This window comes from Lathyrus oleraceus, chromosome 6, assembly GCF_024323335.1.
Source record: "Lathyrus oleraceus cultivar Zhongwan6 chromosome 6, CAAS_Psat_ZW6_1.0, whole genome shotgun sequence".
Lineage (NCBI taxonomy): Eukaryota > Viridiplantae > Streptophyta > Magnoliopsida > Fabales > Fabaceae > Lathyrus > Lathyrus oleraceus.
In genome coordinates, this window is record NC_066584.1 from 469,367,596 (window position 1) to 469,384,873 (window position 17,278).

The 17,278-nt window shown below is 28.7% G+C and overlaps 1 protein-coding gene across 2 annotated transcripts; it reads left to right on the forward strand.

Moving 5' to 3' along the window:
- The first annotated feature begins 11,573 nt into the window (after positions 1–11,573).
- On the forward strand, positions 11,574–15,445 carry LOC127096785 (arginase 2, chloroplastic/mitochondrial). Of its 2 annotated transcripts, none has more exons than XM_051035329.1 (8): positions 11,574–11,665; positions 12,471–12,578; positions 12,932–13,070; positions 13,581–13,739; positions 13,983–14,116; positions 14,211–14,420; positions 14,619–14,729; positions 14,918–15,445. In XM_051035329.1, exons 2-8 carry the CDS (start codon positions 12,474–12,476, stop codon positions 15,182–15,184), a joined length of 1,125 nt encoding a protein of 374 aa, XP_050891286.1. In that variant the 5' UTR covers positions 11,574–11,665; positions 12,471–12,473; the 3' UTR covers positions 15,185–15,445. The 2 variants fall into 2 exon arrangements, with proteins under 2 accessions (XP_050891286.1, XP_050891284.1); XM_051035327.1 differs by having other exon boundaries at positions 12,932–13,066; positions 13,577–13,739.
- Positions 15,446–17,278: the final 1,833 nt, after the last annotated feature.

A 17,278-nucleotide genomic window follows, 5' to 3' on the forward strand; every position in this document is an offset into this window, starting at 1 on the left:
CAAGAATGAGAATTTTTCGTCACCACAGAGAAGGGCTCCAACTTGGATAAAGATCAACAAGTGTGTCACTATCTCTCTTAGGTGAAAAATAATTATCATCAATACTAAGGGGATAGGAGAATTATATCTCAACTATGAAAATGACTCATATCTGAACTTTGAGAAAAGTTTTTAAAAGAAAAAATGCACAAAGGGCACAAAATAGTTTGAATGAGTTATATGTTTTTTAATCTTTTGAAATTGGTTTGAATATGCTTAAGATGTGTTAACATTTATTAATAAAAAGGTTTTGAAAATCACTTGACAAAAGTCAAGGTATATTGATAAAGTGGTTCGAGTTTGAAAACAAGAAAGTTTTGAAAAGAGAGAGGAGATTTTGAAAATCAAAGAAGGAAAGAAGAAGAAGAGACTATCCTAGTGCATAAATTAAAAGATAGGGAGGAAAGATCTAACCAAGAGATAGAAAGTTTTATGACATAAGTCAAGCCATAATTTCCTCCTTTGGATTAAGCCTCAAGCAAACCAAATGAGCAAAGAATAAATCATGTATTAGATGAAATCAAGATACGCCAAGTCTTCAAACAAAGTCCAAAGTCAAAGGTACCAGATGAATCCCAAGGTCTTAGATCACAAACTCCCACAGCAAAGGTCAAAGTCCTGATTCTAAGTCCATAGCTCCACAACAATGCTAAGGATGGTAGTCACAAGTCCATGAATCAAGAAGCCAATTTTTTAGGGGGTTTTCCTTTATTAATGTCTTAAAAGAGAAGTCCAAATGGAAAAAGGAAAAATAGCATAAACATAAAAAATATGATATGAGATGCTAAAATAAAAGCATAAAGTAAATGACAAAATGATAAAGAGCATAAGATAAATGACATTAAAGTAAAGTTAAATCCAATAAAATGTTAGTAAGTGATGTTAGTGATCAAAAAAGAAAGATGGTTTGTCATTTTTTAGAGAAACACTCAACTATTCACCCACAAGTATGAAAATATGGACCTCTACATCACCTATGAGAAGGGCTTCAATTTGGATAAAATCAATAAGTATGCCATTAACTCTCATAAATGAAAAGGGAATGATATCTTTCATACAATACCATGAGGAGTAGGATGACTTGCTTTCGGGACAAATTTAGAGATATGTTAAACAAACGTAATTGGACTTATGTAGAAGTCACAACTATCTAAGGTCGGTCAATAATAATGTTTGTGTTAATACATGCTAGAGAAATGATATGTAAATTATTCTCATAAAGCTATGTCACACAAAAAAAGAAAATAGAATTGATCAAGCAAAAAGGCTAGGAGAGTGGTCTATTACATCAATCAATACTTCATAGTACTTAGGACAAACTTATGCATCAGTCCAAAGTACCTTAAATGATCCATGATCGATTAGGAGGTAGATTTGAAATGATGAAAGTTCATCAAAGACCAATCTACACATCATGAACAAGATGGACACAAACCATCAAATTGATCAAGAGATGAAAAAGAAGAGGACAAGAGAGATCACACCCAAATTGGATCAAAGGCTTGATCAAGTCATCATCAAATTCAATCATTTATTTTGGTGGATTAGGGTTTTCACCCCATCAACACCCAAGATCCGTTGAATTTGATGAACCAATGATCAAATCAACTAAAATTCAAGGCTAACAGAAGTAAAAAAAGGTCAAACAAATATAAAATGCAATAAAAAAATAAAATGCATTAAAAACATTTTTAAAATGAATTTTAAAAGGGAAATAAAAGAGAAAATCCATAAATCCCCTTAAAACACCAAATAAATGGCCAAGAAAATTATGGATGGTTGGAAATAAAATAACAAACATAAAATAATTTTTTCAGAATTTTAAAATGCATAAAAGTATTTTTAAACCAATAAAAATAAAGGATAAAAGAGAAAATCTATAAAAAAAAATAGAAAATCAAGATAATAAAATATGGAATAGTAAAAATCAGATGAAGAAAAATAAAAGAATTTTTTTGAAATTATTTTGGTATTCTTTGTATGTAAAATAAATTTTCTATGAATTCTACAAGAAAAAGCAATTTAAAATGAAAAAAGAAAAAGAAATAAAATCAGAAAAAACACAGAGCGTTAGATCTGACCTCATTAACTGATGTGGCGGATCCAACAATCCCCAGGCTAGGAAATTCCTTGTTGTACCAAACATCTAGTCTTACATCAACATGGGCAATATCTTTTTCCATTGGTGTACAGAATGGAAGCAGTATTTTCCATCGAAGCCAAAATTCCTTCAATGAGAGTTTTGAGGAAGACTAAGTTAGAGGAAGCATAGTGGGTCTAAGAAAGATTTCACCAACTAAACCTCATCAAAGAAAATAGAATGGTAGATTTTATGTCATGTTCAATTGTATGAGAGAAGGATAAAAAAGGCACTTGACAAAAAGTTTCATTCTTGAGAGTTCAAAGAAGGTGACCTAGTGGTAAAAAAGATATTTTCCATTTGAAAGTATTTTTACCGGAAGTATACCCCGACCTACAAAGGATCATATGTTATGAAAATGTCTTATTTGGTGGAGCTTTGATTCTCACAACGATGGATGGACAAGAGTTTTTGCTCCCAATAAAATCTAATACAGTAAAAAGTATTATGCTTAAAAATAGGTAAATAAAAAAAAAATCCAACTAATTTGTCTGAAAAAGAAGAATTAGGGGGGAAAATAGGGCATCCTGGTGAGTTAAAAACTTGAAAGAATGGTCCAGAAAAAAATTAAAGATATTTAAAAAAAAACTGTTAAGTTGAAAACCTGAAAAGGTGATTTAGACAAAACTTAAGAATTTTAAAGAAAGCAAAGTTACAACAACATATAAAGCTTGCTCGAAATTCAAAAGATGAAGATAGGAAGGATCAATCCATCCACTATCATCAGAAGAAAAGTATTGTGGATTTAGAGTTATGTGAGTGAATAACATTTATTGTGCTCTTATGGAAGCCTGAAAATTTCCCATATTGTCATTTTTATATCTAGTTTCGTTGTATCAATGCATTCTCTATATGGAGTTACATCTTCATGTGTTGCCATTCTATGTATGCATTTCATTTCATCTCAAATAATACAATATCATTTTGTGTCTTATTTGTTAAAACTCGTTGCAAAATGTCATTTAGTTTTAATAAGCATATACACATTTAAATAAGAAAAGCATTGAAAAATATAAATACTTTGATATATGATAAAGTTTAGGAAAGATGAATGACTTTCTATGATATGTCGATATCACAAATCGTAAATAATCCAAGATCATCAAAATCAACAAGATATATTACAAAAATCCACTATCTTAAAAAAAATCAGTGTTAAACATACAAGTAGCACATCAAACTTAGGACATGAAGAGGTTTTTATGATCAGCCATATAATGTTCGAGATCCTAAATGCAATTGAATCAAGCAACTAACATATTCCATGCATTAGTCAAGCATAAAAAACTATGCACACTTGCATTTTTATCATGCATGTTATCCATATCATATCTCCTTATATCACGCTACATCAAGCATCTATTATCATCATGCATAACACGAATCATGTCTGACATTCACTCACACCCAAAGCTCAATTTCCATTGGTATCCAAAGTCTAATTTTCATCAACACCCCTCAAAGTCCAATATTCATCAGCACCCCTCAAAGTCCAATATCCATTTGCATAAAAAGTTTTCATTCTTGTCGATCTAAGAATCAATATTTCGGTTACTGACGATCATTTATTTTCTTATTAATCTAATTATCAACATTTCAAATGATAACAATCATTTGTTGTCTTGTCGATCTAAGTATTAGTATTTCAGTTGATATAAGCATCATTTAGTAAAAGACTTAAAATAAATTATTAAAAATGAAAAGTTTATTCATTTTGACCATTAATTGAGCCAAATTTCTAAAAGAAAGATAAGTGACATTAATTTTAATTTTTTTTCATTTATCATTATTATTAATTTCTTTTTTAAAATAAACAAATAAAAAAAACCTTTAATTTAAAGTAAGAAAATTTATTTTAAAAAATATAAACTGATATTGCATCTATGATATAATTTCTCATTTGTTTATAAATTTGATATCCTCATTGCATGTTTTATTTTATCATTATTATTATAATTATTTTCTACTAAAATATTAATAAAATAAATGATAATAATGATATACATAAATAACATGCAAAAGGGTAGCAAGCTGCGTCACTATGCTTTTTAAATGATAAAACTAAGCCTCTTAAATATTACATTAATTATCATAGGAGAAACAACACTATTATGCATGAGCCTTTGACTAAGATATTTGCAATGAGTCACGTGTTCTCTAAATATATTCAAGCACGTCTTGTGACAAATAGGGAAAACCTCATCAACAGGAAATAAGGGAATCATAAGACGATATTTAAGGATGGAACAATATTCTACTTCGGACATTTGACGACCTAGACCATTAATAGAGATAACAAGGAGAAAATTTTGAGTATGTACTACTTGCAAACAACCAAAAATTGCTTTCGATCTTGTGGTCATGTCAAACTTTACATCCGCGTTCTAAACACTTTTACTAAAAAGAAAACTATCCCAAACATGTTGTGCTTTGGGATGAATGGTGTTCTTGCTAGTAAAACTTATAATGTCAAAATTCTAAAGTGGTAGCACTAAACAATCCAAATCTCCGCCAAAATCAAGGTCCATACCATATATCCCAATATCTCTCAATATATGATTTTGTAACATCCAATATTGGGCCCTAGAAGTCACAAAAGCGTATTAGGCAACCTTTACTGCCGAATACAACCTCAATCCCCTAACTCTAATAAGTAGAGAAGTCACCATCCAATGAAAGTCTCTGAATAAAGGATCTTCACCAACAACAATTTCTTCAATCGTCTTTCGCAACTCTCTATCAAAACAAAATAGATAAGAGAATATGTTTTCTCATTCATATACTTATCTTTGTTGTCTTTTTTACTCCTTGTTAATTAAATTATAGATAAATATTATGGTTAAATACGTTTGAGGTCCCTCTAAATATCTCAAATTTCACTTTTATTACCTCAAAAAAATTTCTTCAAAGAATGATCATTCCAATATTTTTTTGTCCACACTTTTGGTCCCTCATATTAACGTCCGTTAATAGAAGCTATTGTGGCATGTCACGTGGAAGATTTTTGGTGACTGGGTGTACATGTGGCAATAACAGAATGACAAATATGTTGATGTGGTATGCCGCGTCACTTAAGATCAATTTCATGCTTTGTTATAAAAAAATGTGACAGATTTCGGGATTTACAAAGATCCTTAAATAACATAAATTCTTGTCATTTCTATGATTATTATTATGGATATGTGTTATGAAGTTAAAACTAGAACTCTAACAAAACTAGAGAAAGCTTAGAAATAAAAAAACAAATAAAACTAGCTAAGAAAAATAAAGACATTTTTCATCCATCTGATATTCTCAAATCTCTCAATGAGAGTACATATATAGAGCTAGTAATAGATAAAAGAGTAAAAGGTCTAAAGACTAAAAAGACCAACTAAATAATAAAAGTCCCACTAAATTAAATTCAACCTCTAACTTAAATATTTAGATTTTCTAAAATTACTCCATTATCCTATCAATATGGTTTCTTTGTTTTTTCTTCTGAATAATATAGATAAAGAAACAAACATCTAAGTCATTTCATTGATCCATATCTATATTGGACATAACAAGGCACATGGACTTGGATCATGCTACTGGTTTTCCCTCCACATAGTACTCAAACTCAAACATCACATATCCTAATGAAAACATAGAAGCCTACAGCAAATTACTTGTTTGTCGGTAATATTCTCAAAAAGAATCTACTCTAATTGAGGTTCTCGTGCTAACCCTTACGAGAAAAACATCTCAGGGACCCGCAATACTCAACCTCATCCTATCTTATGTTTTTCTTTTAGACCCGAATAGAGAGTCTTTCCCACAGTATGTAAAGCAATCGGAGTATCCATATCAACAACCCATGGGACCCCAAACAATGGGTAAAGGATAATAAGCGAAACAATAGATATACACAAAGGCGAAAGATAGAAGAAAAAAATAAACAAATATAACAAATATCGCAAATCGAAATAAATTAGGCTTGATTCTCTCTATCTTGGAGATATACGTCTCCAACAGAGTTACCAGCTGATGCATCTCGAAAAATGCGATCTCTTGCGAAGCGTTTGCACATTCGCGGGAAAAATGATTCGAGCAGAATCGTCATTGAAATTTATTTAATCCTAAAAGAAGGAAAAGGAAACTATCCATAAAACCCTTGAGATAAAAATAAAATGGTCGTCGCAACCAAATTCGGGTTCGAAGTCGATTATGCAAGGGCAAAGTATTAGCACCCCTCGCGTTCGTTATACTCAACGGGAACCTTTTAGTTAAAATTGCGATTGAATGTTAGATTATGTTAATTGTTTCCTTCAAATGATAAATATGCAAAAAGGAAAATAAAAAGAGGTCTCAAAAATGTTTTACTAGGGTGCTTTACGAGATTGCGGGTCTCGCTCCTACGTATCCTCAAATACAATGAGGAATTCAAAGCTACGTAGTTATGTATAGAAAATTATGTGTTGGTTGATTTTTTTTGAAGAGTGTTGCTTTAGAAATTTCATGTGATTAAACCTTTGTTTGTTGCTCGCTCTTGGAGGATGAAGCCTTTGTTTGTTTCCTATCGATATGGATAAAACATACTCGTTTATGAAAACGGTTTTTGAAGTCGCGCAAGGGTGGAAGATAAGTTTGATTTGTTTGAGTATATTTTAGGCTTTGGAAGATGAATATTCATGACTTGCAAGCAATTACTACTTGGGTCTAATATTCGGGACTTGCAAGCAATTATGACTTATAAAAAAGTTTGGGTATTTACGAGTGTTTTGAATGAAAGAAAAACATTTGACTTGAAAGAAATTACTACTTTGGCTTAGTGTTCGGGACTATGATTGGACCTTTCACCCAGGTAGTCTTTTTCTTTCCATTTATTGCCAAAATGATACGCGTTTGAATTTTTGGTTAAAGTCGAGTATTTATGACATCTATGTGATTACCACTTGGATCTAATACTCGGGACTATGACTGGACCTTTCATCCCGGTGGCCTTTTTCTTTCATTATTGTTTGAAATTGTCAAGATATGAATAAGTCATTTTTAGTTTGATTATGAAAAGAGCTTGACATTGAAACAAACATTTATTCGTGTTGTGATATGAATTGAGTTATGAAAATGGTTTGAGAAATGATTTGAAGTCAATAGTCACAATGGTTTGATTTGTGAAAATTGTTCGATGTTGGATCAAGCTTTTTTTTTTGTTCTTTTGAAAATTATTCTTTTTAAGTTATTTTTTATTAAATCTAAGCTAAGAGACAAATAAAAGAAAACAGTAAAACTATTACACACTAAAGGAGGGGGATACATTTTGTTGAATGAGAATATAATAAAGTGATTAGAATACAAGTCCAATAAAAAAGTAAATGTAAACAACAAGGATCTCATTGTAAGAAGACCCAAGAGAAAGCCAAGAGACCGGAAATAAATCGAAATCCAGCGTACTGAATTTGACTCTAAGCTAACTTAAAATGGATTCATGTAGGAATCACTCTATAAAAAACTGAGCAAAAATGATACTACAAAGTCTAATTTACAATGGAATGAAAAATCCAGCAACTCGATAAACTATATACAATATTTACAACGACAAAAATGAACCGAAACTCAAGGTAATGAATTTAGCTCTAAGGTAAGCTAACTTAAACTGGATTCATGTAGGAATCACTCTATAAGAAGTTGGGCCAAAAAAATATATGCTTCCAAGTGATTTTCGGAAGCAAAATTGGATTTAAGTTTCGAAATCGCAACACAATAGTAAATCAGACGCATTATAGTTACACTAGTATTACAAAATTATTTTTCATAATCCTCGTAATCGAAATAAAAATAATACCACTTATCGCAACCATAAAAAAATAAAATGAAACCAACATAGGGTGTTAATAACAAAAGTTAGATGGGCTTGAATCAAAATGTCACAATTAAGCCCAAAGCAAACAAATCAAATGTCTCATTAAATAAAATGACAAATATATAAAATAAAAGTAAAAACTAAAAAAAACACAAATCAGAACAATAATACTCCAAAATAATAATGCATAAAGATAAAAAAGTAAATGAAATTTTTCCATGCTAGTAGCAATACGTGTTCCACAAGAACATTGTTCATCATCATGCAACAATGCAATACAAGTGCGTCCAACAAACTCAAACATTTTACAAAAGAAAGAAGAAAAGTAATTACAACAAGCCAACATAATAGTGTGGAAGAGTCGAAGGATGCAGTGAGAAAGATAAATGTCGCGTTTGTGCAGTTCTAAATACGTGTTGTTCGTGAGGTGTTTGGTTGTTGTTGTTTATGCTGCAGTGAAGTGTCATCTCGCTAAAAAAACACGAAAATGAATGAGGTTGGTGTTTTTTGAATCACAATTATAAGTTATGGTATTGGTGAATTGCAGTTTGTTGATGTTTTCTAGTGTTTTTCGATTGTTTTATGATGTATCTCGGTGGGATTCCGTTTGATCATGTGAGGTTATGTTTAGAGAGATTTAGTGAGGTTGTGCAATGAGGGTTGTTGTTTTTGTGGTTTAAGGTGGACTTTGCCGGAGGTTAGAGGTGGTGACACGGCGGGAATGAGAGTTGACAAAAGTGGTGAAGAAATAAGGAGTTGGTTGTGTTGAAGGTTTTGGAAATCCACCAAAACCTATGGAGAGTTTCAATCAATCTTGATGAACAAGATTGTTATCACCCACACAATGACAATAAAATAAAAGAACAATGGAGAAAGAAAGAAAGTAAAGAACGATGAAGGAGAAGAAGAATTAAAATTCTGCAGAGTTTCTCTCTGCCTACAAACTGTGGAAAACTTCTTATTCACTTTGCAACTGCAAAATACTGTGAATATAATGTTATGAATACTCTATTCACCTCTTTACAAAAATAAGGGTTACTCCCTCTATTTATAGATTTTGGTTAGCTTGAACCTCAAGCCAAAACCCAAAACTATAAAAGCCCAAAATAACTAACACTACTAAAATAGGCCTAAGTCAAAATCCTGTGTGAGGCAACATGCTTCGACACTTTGACACACTAACACAACTTAACATACTAGGTGGTTCGACACTTCCTTGTTCTATCGAGCAACCTGCTTCGACACAAGGAATTACAATTCAACATGAGGTAGGAGGAAGAGAGGTTTATTAGGGTGAAGTATGGACGCAATGGGTTTGTCGGCATGGTGGAGGTGTTGTTGACCTCTGGTGGAGGGAACCTAGGTTGAAGAGTGGAAAGGTGTATTTCGCGGGTGGTTTTCTAGGGGTATTTAGGTTATAGTATATTATGAAGAAGGTGGATAAATGGTGTTATCGTGGTAGGGTGTGAACGAAAGTGAAGATCAGAGGTTGAGGTTGGTGTAGTGGAAGGAAGTTGAAGGAGTTCGACGAAAGAAGAAACTCGTGGTCGAAGGAGTTGCGAGAAGTGTGTTAAAATAATGTATGAATTCAAACACGGAAAAAATATATTTATTTATGTTTTGGATATTTATTTATACAATTAAAATAATATTTATAAATACTATGTTATTAGTTGATATTTATAAAACTAAATGATTGCATAAATACTTTAAAAAAAATGTCATAACAAAATTAATATTTTTCTACGGAAAAATATATGGTTTATCTAAATATTTGTATATATGAAAAAACTATATTTATTCTCCAAATACAAAAAAAAATATATGTTTTTCTTTTAAAAATAATAAACTTGGTTAAATAATTGTCTTTCTGTTTTTTCATTCTTATTACATTTTAGAAACAATGTGTGTAACATACAAGTATTCGTGCAAGCGCACGGGTATCCAGATCAGAATTCGTACGAATCTACGGATTATTACATTTTTTGTACAATTAAAAAAAATGAAAGTATATTTAAAATAATATATGAATTCAAACACGGAAAACATGTGTTTTTTTAATTATTTATGTTGCTAATATTTTTATTTTAAAATTATTTTTAATTTAAAATATAATATTTTTTAGAATAATATATATGAAAAAGTGAGATATATATTGTTGATGTAATCATTTCACTAATATATATTATTAATGGCAAATATTATTTATAAATTAATAAGTGAATCTTAATATTTCTTTTAAATGAGAACAAGTTTTTTTTATCCAAATATTTTTATAAATAATCACAAAACAAAAATAATATTATATAAAAAAAGTATACTATTCATCCAAATATTTTGATATTCGGAAAAATTATGTTTATGATCCATATATAAATTAAAATATATTTTTTTTTTTAAATATAAATCCTTTTGAAAAAAAAATTATTTTTTATATTTTTATTATATTTTAAAAATAAATACAAGCAACACTCAAGTGCGAACGTTCATATATCCCACTAATTTTGTTAGGGAAAAGAAAAAAATATGCTGTCAATTGATTGGTGAGGATGTCACGTCTTCCTCCTAATCCTTTCTTTTATCAGATTTTTTCTTCTGAAAAAGGTGACTTGTCATTGGTTAGTGGTGAGAAAGTTCATACATTTTCTTGTGACGCCTTCTCTTTCATTCCATAGCAAAACATTTTTTTAAATCGAGAGAGGATCATTGATGTATGCCAAAATGTTCCCTATTTGCTGTTAGTTTTAATTTTTTAATTTATTCTAATTCTTTTTCTATTTTTAAAATAATAAAAATAATTTTTTGAGTAATTAAATTAAATCAAAATAAACAAAATAAATTTAAATTAAATATCCGATTAACTATAATCAATTATATTAATTATTTTAACTAAAAAATAAAAATTAAAAAACTAAAAAATATTTAAAATGGAACATAAAATGTCAGAAAAAATAAAATGCACTAAAGTTATTAACATGAAATAAACTTCTAAAAATGCATTTTTTGGATCAAATTTTTAAATAAAAAATGATCGATTAAAAAGACTCAGACTCATCAAAATATGATCGAAAAAATAATTGAAAAAAATAAACCGAGCATGCTAGATTAAACTATATGAACCGTAGATTAATAAAACTGATGTTTGCAAGCGTCATCTTTAAAAAAATTTATCCGTTAATTTTACGTATATCTGAGAATTGATTCAACCGGTCTGTGTGTATATTCAAAAATTTATTCGAATTGATATTTTAAATATTTTACGAGATGAAATGCATTATATAATAAATAGATGATGTGAATGTTTGACAAAATTAAGGTATGAGATAGGATGACAATTAAAAATCTCTGGCATTAACATTAAATTATTATATACAGCTATAAATGAGAATTCCGTGTTCCCATCTATACGCGTTAAATGCGCCACATTATCTAAATAATGATAAGTTAAAATATACATGACATGGTCTAAACATGCAAATTGTTAAATAGATAACTAATTGTTAATTAAATTAAGGTATGTGAGTACGTTAGAAATGTAAGTGATCTCCCATTATAAATAGCTAGGTTATTCCATTTGCTTAGCATAGCGAGTGTCATAAATTGTCATTGAAGTTATAGCCATTTTTCTGTTCTATCCTACCGAGAGAGTAGAGAAATCGGTACGTAGTACTAAGATTATTGTTCTTTTTTTCTAAGGTTAAATTTACTATTTGATCGAGTTTGTTTTTTTAGGGTTAAAGAGGTTAATTATTGTATTGTGTTTAATGCATTTTAGGTTACTCAACTTTAAATGTTTCTATTCCTGAAGTAATATCATTCTTTGATATTTAGTAACGAGACGTAATTGTCTATAAATTATACTTCAAATAACATTTGCATTTATAGATTTCTTATTTATTTATTTTTATAAGCAAATTCTATAATAATAACAGTACGAGGATACTCAACCCTAAGAAAATCAAACATATCATTGACACAAAATTTACAGGATAACAACACAGATATACCAATATACCTTACTTCAAAATCCGATTAGCACACCAATCCAACCAGCAGTGGACAAATATATATATATATATATATATATATATATATATATATATATATATATATATATATATATATATATATATATATATATATATATATATATATATCATTTTGTTATTATTATTTTGTTCATTTAGAAATTAATCTTTGTAAAATATGTGCATTATTCATTTTACTTCTTATGCATGAATCTAATACATATAAATTTGAGTCAAAAATAAATTTTAAGAGAATAATATATCTATTTTTTTTATTTTTTATTATTTTTTATTATTTATTTAGTTTTTTTATGGGTTAAGTTTTTTTATTTGTTAAGAATATATTTTAACAAACTAATATTCCAAATCTCATGAGAGTATATACAAATTATTCATCTTTAAGAACATTTATAAAATATAAAGTGTTTTGATGCAGAAAATGATGTCAATTGTAAAACGCAGAGGCTTCAAGCAGACACTAGACAGAGCAACTCATTTGATAAATCGTTCACCTTTACTTCTTCAGGGAAAAGAAAATTGTAAAGTAAGAAAAACATTATATATTTTATTATTTTAGTTAATATATATATTGAAGCAAAAAATATATTATGTCAATTTAATATAGACTTTTGAAAAATTGAAACAAAATAAATTATTATAGTGATATCTTTACCTGGTCTCAAGTTTTATAGGTCATATGTAGATTACTGTAGTTTAATTAAAATAAAACCAATAAACATTACATATAACAATAATTTAACTGTGATATTATTTTATGAAATTTTATTTAGTCCGTGATAATTTTTAGATTTTAAGGTACCTTACACATGTTTAAAGTTATGAGTTCTATATATAAATTAGATATTTAATGTCTTATTTGTTCATTTGTTACTGAAGATGATCTCAAGCACAACAGGATTAGGCTCAAATTTCTTCCAAGTTCATGAAGCAGTAACTAAATTGACAAAAGATGGTCAAGAAAGTGTGCTAAATGCATCACTTACATATCTTAACGAAAAAGCAAAGCTTAAGGCAAGTTATTTCCTCAACTCACATATTTTTCTCATTACAAAATTATGAAATCAACTATACATTCTCCAATTTAATTAATATTACTATATGTATGATTTTTAAAATAGCATCTTCAACTTTATGAATTTTTATGGTAATGTTAAATATATAGGTTCTTATAAATGTTAATCTAATATGGAATTTTTAAAAATGGTGAAAAGATAGACCGGTATTATTTTTAGTAAAATTAAAATTATAGTAATAGAAAATGAGAACACATACAATTGATTAATGTAATTTATTGAAAATATTATATATATATATATATTTTTTGGGCAGAGTCCATATTAAATTTCATTAATTAATTTATTTAATAAAAATATCATCATATTAATATTTAAAGAGAAAAAGTATTAAATTACTTTTCAATTTCGTCATTAAATTTCGTATCGGAGAGAGTCAAAGAGTATATTTTTCCGGTCCTAAATTTCAACGTATTATAAAAGTAGAAAATTTGCTAATTTTATTTAGGGAGAAATCGCGAGGGGTCTTTTGGGTGGTGCTATAGCAACTCCAACTCTTCTTGGAGTGCCTTTGGGACATAATGCATCATATCATGAAGGCGTCCTATTTGCTCCTCCTCGCATTAGGAAGGCAATTTGGGATGGAAGCAAATACTCAACAACGGAAGAAGGTATATATATATATATATATATATATATATATATATATATATATATATATATATATATATATATATATATATATATATATATATATATATATAATATATATATATATATATATATATATATATATATATATATATATATATATATATATATATATATATATATATATAAATTGTTGTTTCAATTCAGAAGTTTGGTAAATAAATTTTTTTGGTTTGAACTTAGATCAATACTTTTTTCTGCAGGAAAGAATTTAATTGACCCACGTGTGTTCGCTGATGTGGGTGATGTCCCAATCCAAGACATGCAAAATTTAGGAGTCAATGAAGCGAGATTAATGGATTTCATTAGTGACTCTGTCAAGATAGTGATGGATCATGTATATTTACTAATAATATTCTTCATTTTTATGGGATTAATTATATGAATTTATTATATGCTTGTGTTTTTTGTATTAATTAATATTCTTGCAGACTCCATTACGTCCCTTAATTTTGGGAGGTGATCACTCAGTATCATATCCAGTTGTTAGAGCTATCTCTGAGAAACTTGGAGGACCAATTGATATTCTTCATTTCGATGCACATCCTGATCTCTATGAAAACTTTGAAGATAATTATTATTCACATGCTTCACAATTTGCTCAAATCGTGGAGGGTAAACATGTCAATCGACTAGTGCAGGTCTTTTTTTTTCAAATCTTAACTTTAACGGTTTCTTAACCATATAATTCAAATACTTTTAGATCAGTATGCAGATTGTAACCGATGAAATGTGCCTCACAACACCCACAGTAACCATAAGTTATAATTACAAATTGTAAATTATATTTCATATATGTGTTTTTTCATTCTTCTAACTAATTAATTTATTTATTATAGGTCGGTATACGATCAATAACAGCTCAAGCAAGACAACACGGCGAAAAATATGGAATAGAGATACATGAAATGAGAAATTTTGCAAAAGAACGTGATTATTTAGAGAATTTGGTCTCTTTCTCTTCTCTCTATTTATTTTTTTGTTATGATCGATTTTTATAATTCTTAATATATTAAAAATTTTAACTTTATTTTATAAAAGTTATTGATTCATAAATATCAACAACTTTAATATTAATACATAAATATAAATAAATATTATTGTTAGAGATTAAACTTTGAAAAATTTATATGTGCAGGCACTTGGTACAAGTGAAGGTGTGAAAGGTGTATATGTATCAATAAATGTGAATTCTCTTGATCCAGCCTATGCTCATGGAGTGTCTCACATTGAATCTGGAGGTCTTTCCTTAAGAGATGTTCTAAACATTCTTCACAATCTCAAAGGTAATATTGTTGGTGGAGGTGTTGTTGAGTACAATCCACAACGTGATGCTACCAATAACATGAGTGCACTTGTCACTGCTAAGTTGGTCAAAGAATTGGCTGCAAAGATATCCAAATGATGAAACAAGTGCTTCATTTATTTTTTTAGTAAATTTTATTTGAAACATTAATAAAAGAGTTAGTGTGTACATGTGCTTTGGGCTTTACCTATAGTCTTAGTCAATGCACATTGGTGTGTACCTTTGTTTTTAATTTGCTTGTTTTGAGTTTATGGTTAAATAAAGACAATGTTTGTCAATGTTTTGTGTTAATTAATGAATGACAACAGGCTTTACAGTTCAGACAAAAACCACAAGATATAAATTGTTTTTTCATAGTTGCACATGCTTTTGCAGATCTTGTATTTGCTTGATATTTTACACTTTGTTAATATCTTTCATTTTAAGTATAGTCAGTTTGAGAAAATCATAAGTATTGAAAAATTTAGGTCTATTATTAAATTTGTTATTAATTGATTTCTTTTACAATTTTATTATTTAAGGTTAAATATTTTGTGGTCCTTTTAAATATTTTAAATTTTGTTTTTATCTTATAAAATATTTCTTTTAAAGAATGATCCTTCAAAAAATTTGGATCTATATTTTTTTTGTCTCTCCTGCAAGTTAGTGACGGTTTTTACAACTTTACGACTGAATCAACAACAATTTTAATGACGGTTTATTACTTACCGATAATTTTAATATTATAAATCAAAAGTGTGGACGGAAATTTTTATAAAGGATAATTCTTTAAAATTAATATTTTAAAAGATTAAAAATAAAATTTAAAATATTTTATAGGATCACAAATATATTTAACTTTTTACGAGAGACAACTTATTTATAATAAGAAAGACATGTATAAAATAGAGGTATGGTTGTAAAAAAATAAAAGTTTAAAAATATTCATATACAAAAGAGATAATTGTTTTTGAAGGATCATGTTATTGTATTGTTAACCAAAATTTTAAGAAAATGGTTTGTTAGAACACGCTGTGTTTGGAATTGTGTTCCCATTAACACCTTGTGTTCGATGGATACACTGTGCGATATGAGTTTATTTTTCAAAAATATAGTGTGTTTTGCTCCATGATAAGAAACATTTTTTTAAAGTATTTTTGGATGAGAGAGAAATTCAGAGAAATATAATGAGAGATTTTTATGATTTATTGTTTTAAGAATTGAAAGACCTGTGAGGGTATTTAAGGGGATTGAGAAGCAATTATAAATACTTTTGATTTGAAACATTTACAATCGGAGTAAGAGAGATTGAAAAACAATTGGGTATAAAATAAGAGATGTTTTTATGAATATGCAAAGATATTTTCTTGTAACTTATCTTGCAATCGTTTACAACAATGCATAGTTGATCGAAAAGTTTCTCTCTCTCCCAAGGTTAATCGCTTTGATCGAATCGAGTAAACACAATTTATGTGTATGTGTATTTGTCTTAATTCAACAAAAATGTGTAGGTGTATTTGAAAGTTTAGAAGAGAAGACCGAGATGGTGGATAAATCCAAGAGTATCATTATATTGTACCTCATAGATAAAGTCTTAAGCCCCATAGATAAGGCCACGATGGAGATGTGATTCAAGCTTGAATTACTATATATGATCAAGTCATTGGCTTATATGTTGTGTATGAAACAACAATTATGTTGATCTATGTACTTGTAGATACAATTGTCTACAACCTTCTGTAGTGGTAAAGATTTCGAGATTAAGTTATTGATTAACTTAACTCATAAAGCAAGAGTCGCCACCATGCTTTTATTATTTCCAAAGAAAAGGAAAAAAGTACGAACAAAAGTCAAAGAAGTTTTAAAACAAAACTAATAAAAAGAGATAAGGGTCTGGGGGTTAGTTATGCAAATGGCAGGTATTAGCACCCTAAAGATCTATAGTACTCTATAGGAACTTGTTTGAAAATATGTGCATCTTGGCTTAAAAATGGTGCTATTTGCAAAAGATTTGGGAGATGAGAAGAGAAATGTTTTTTTCATAATTTTTGTGTTTGCCAAGACTTTCTGAGTCTTATGCCTACATACCAATAAAGTGAAATTGAGGATCAAAACCTCGTAGTTCATGGTAAAAATAACAAAGATGTTTATTTTGATTCATTTTTAATGAACACACATTTTGTCACTTTAAGGAGAACACTCAACTAGTCATCC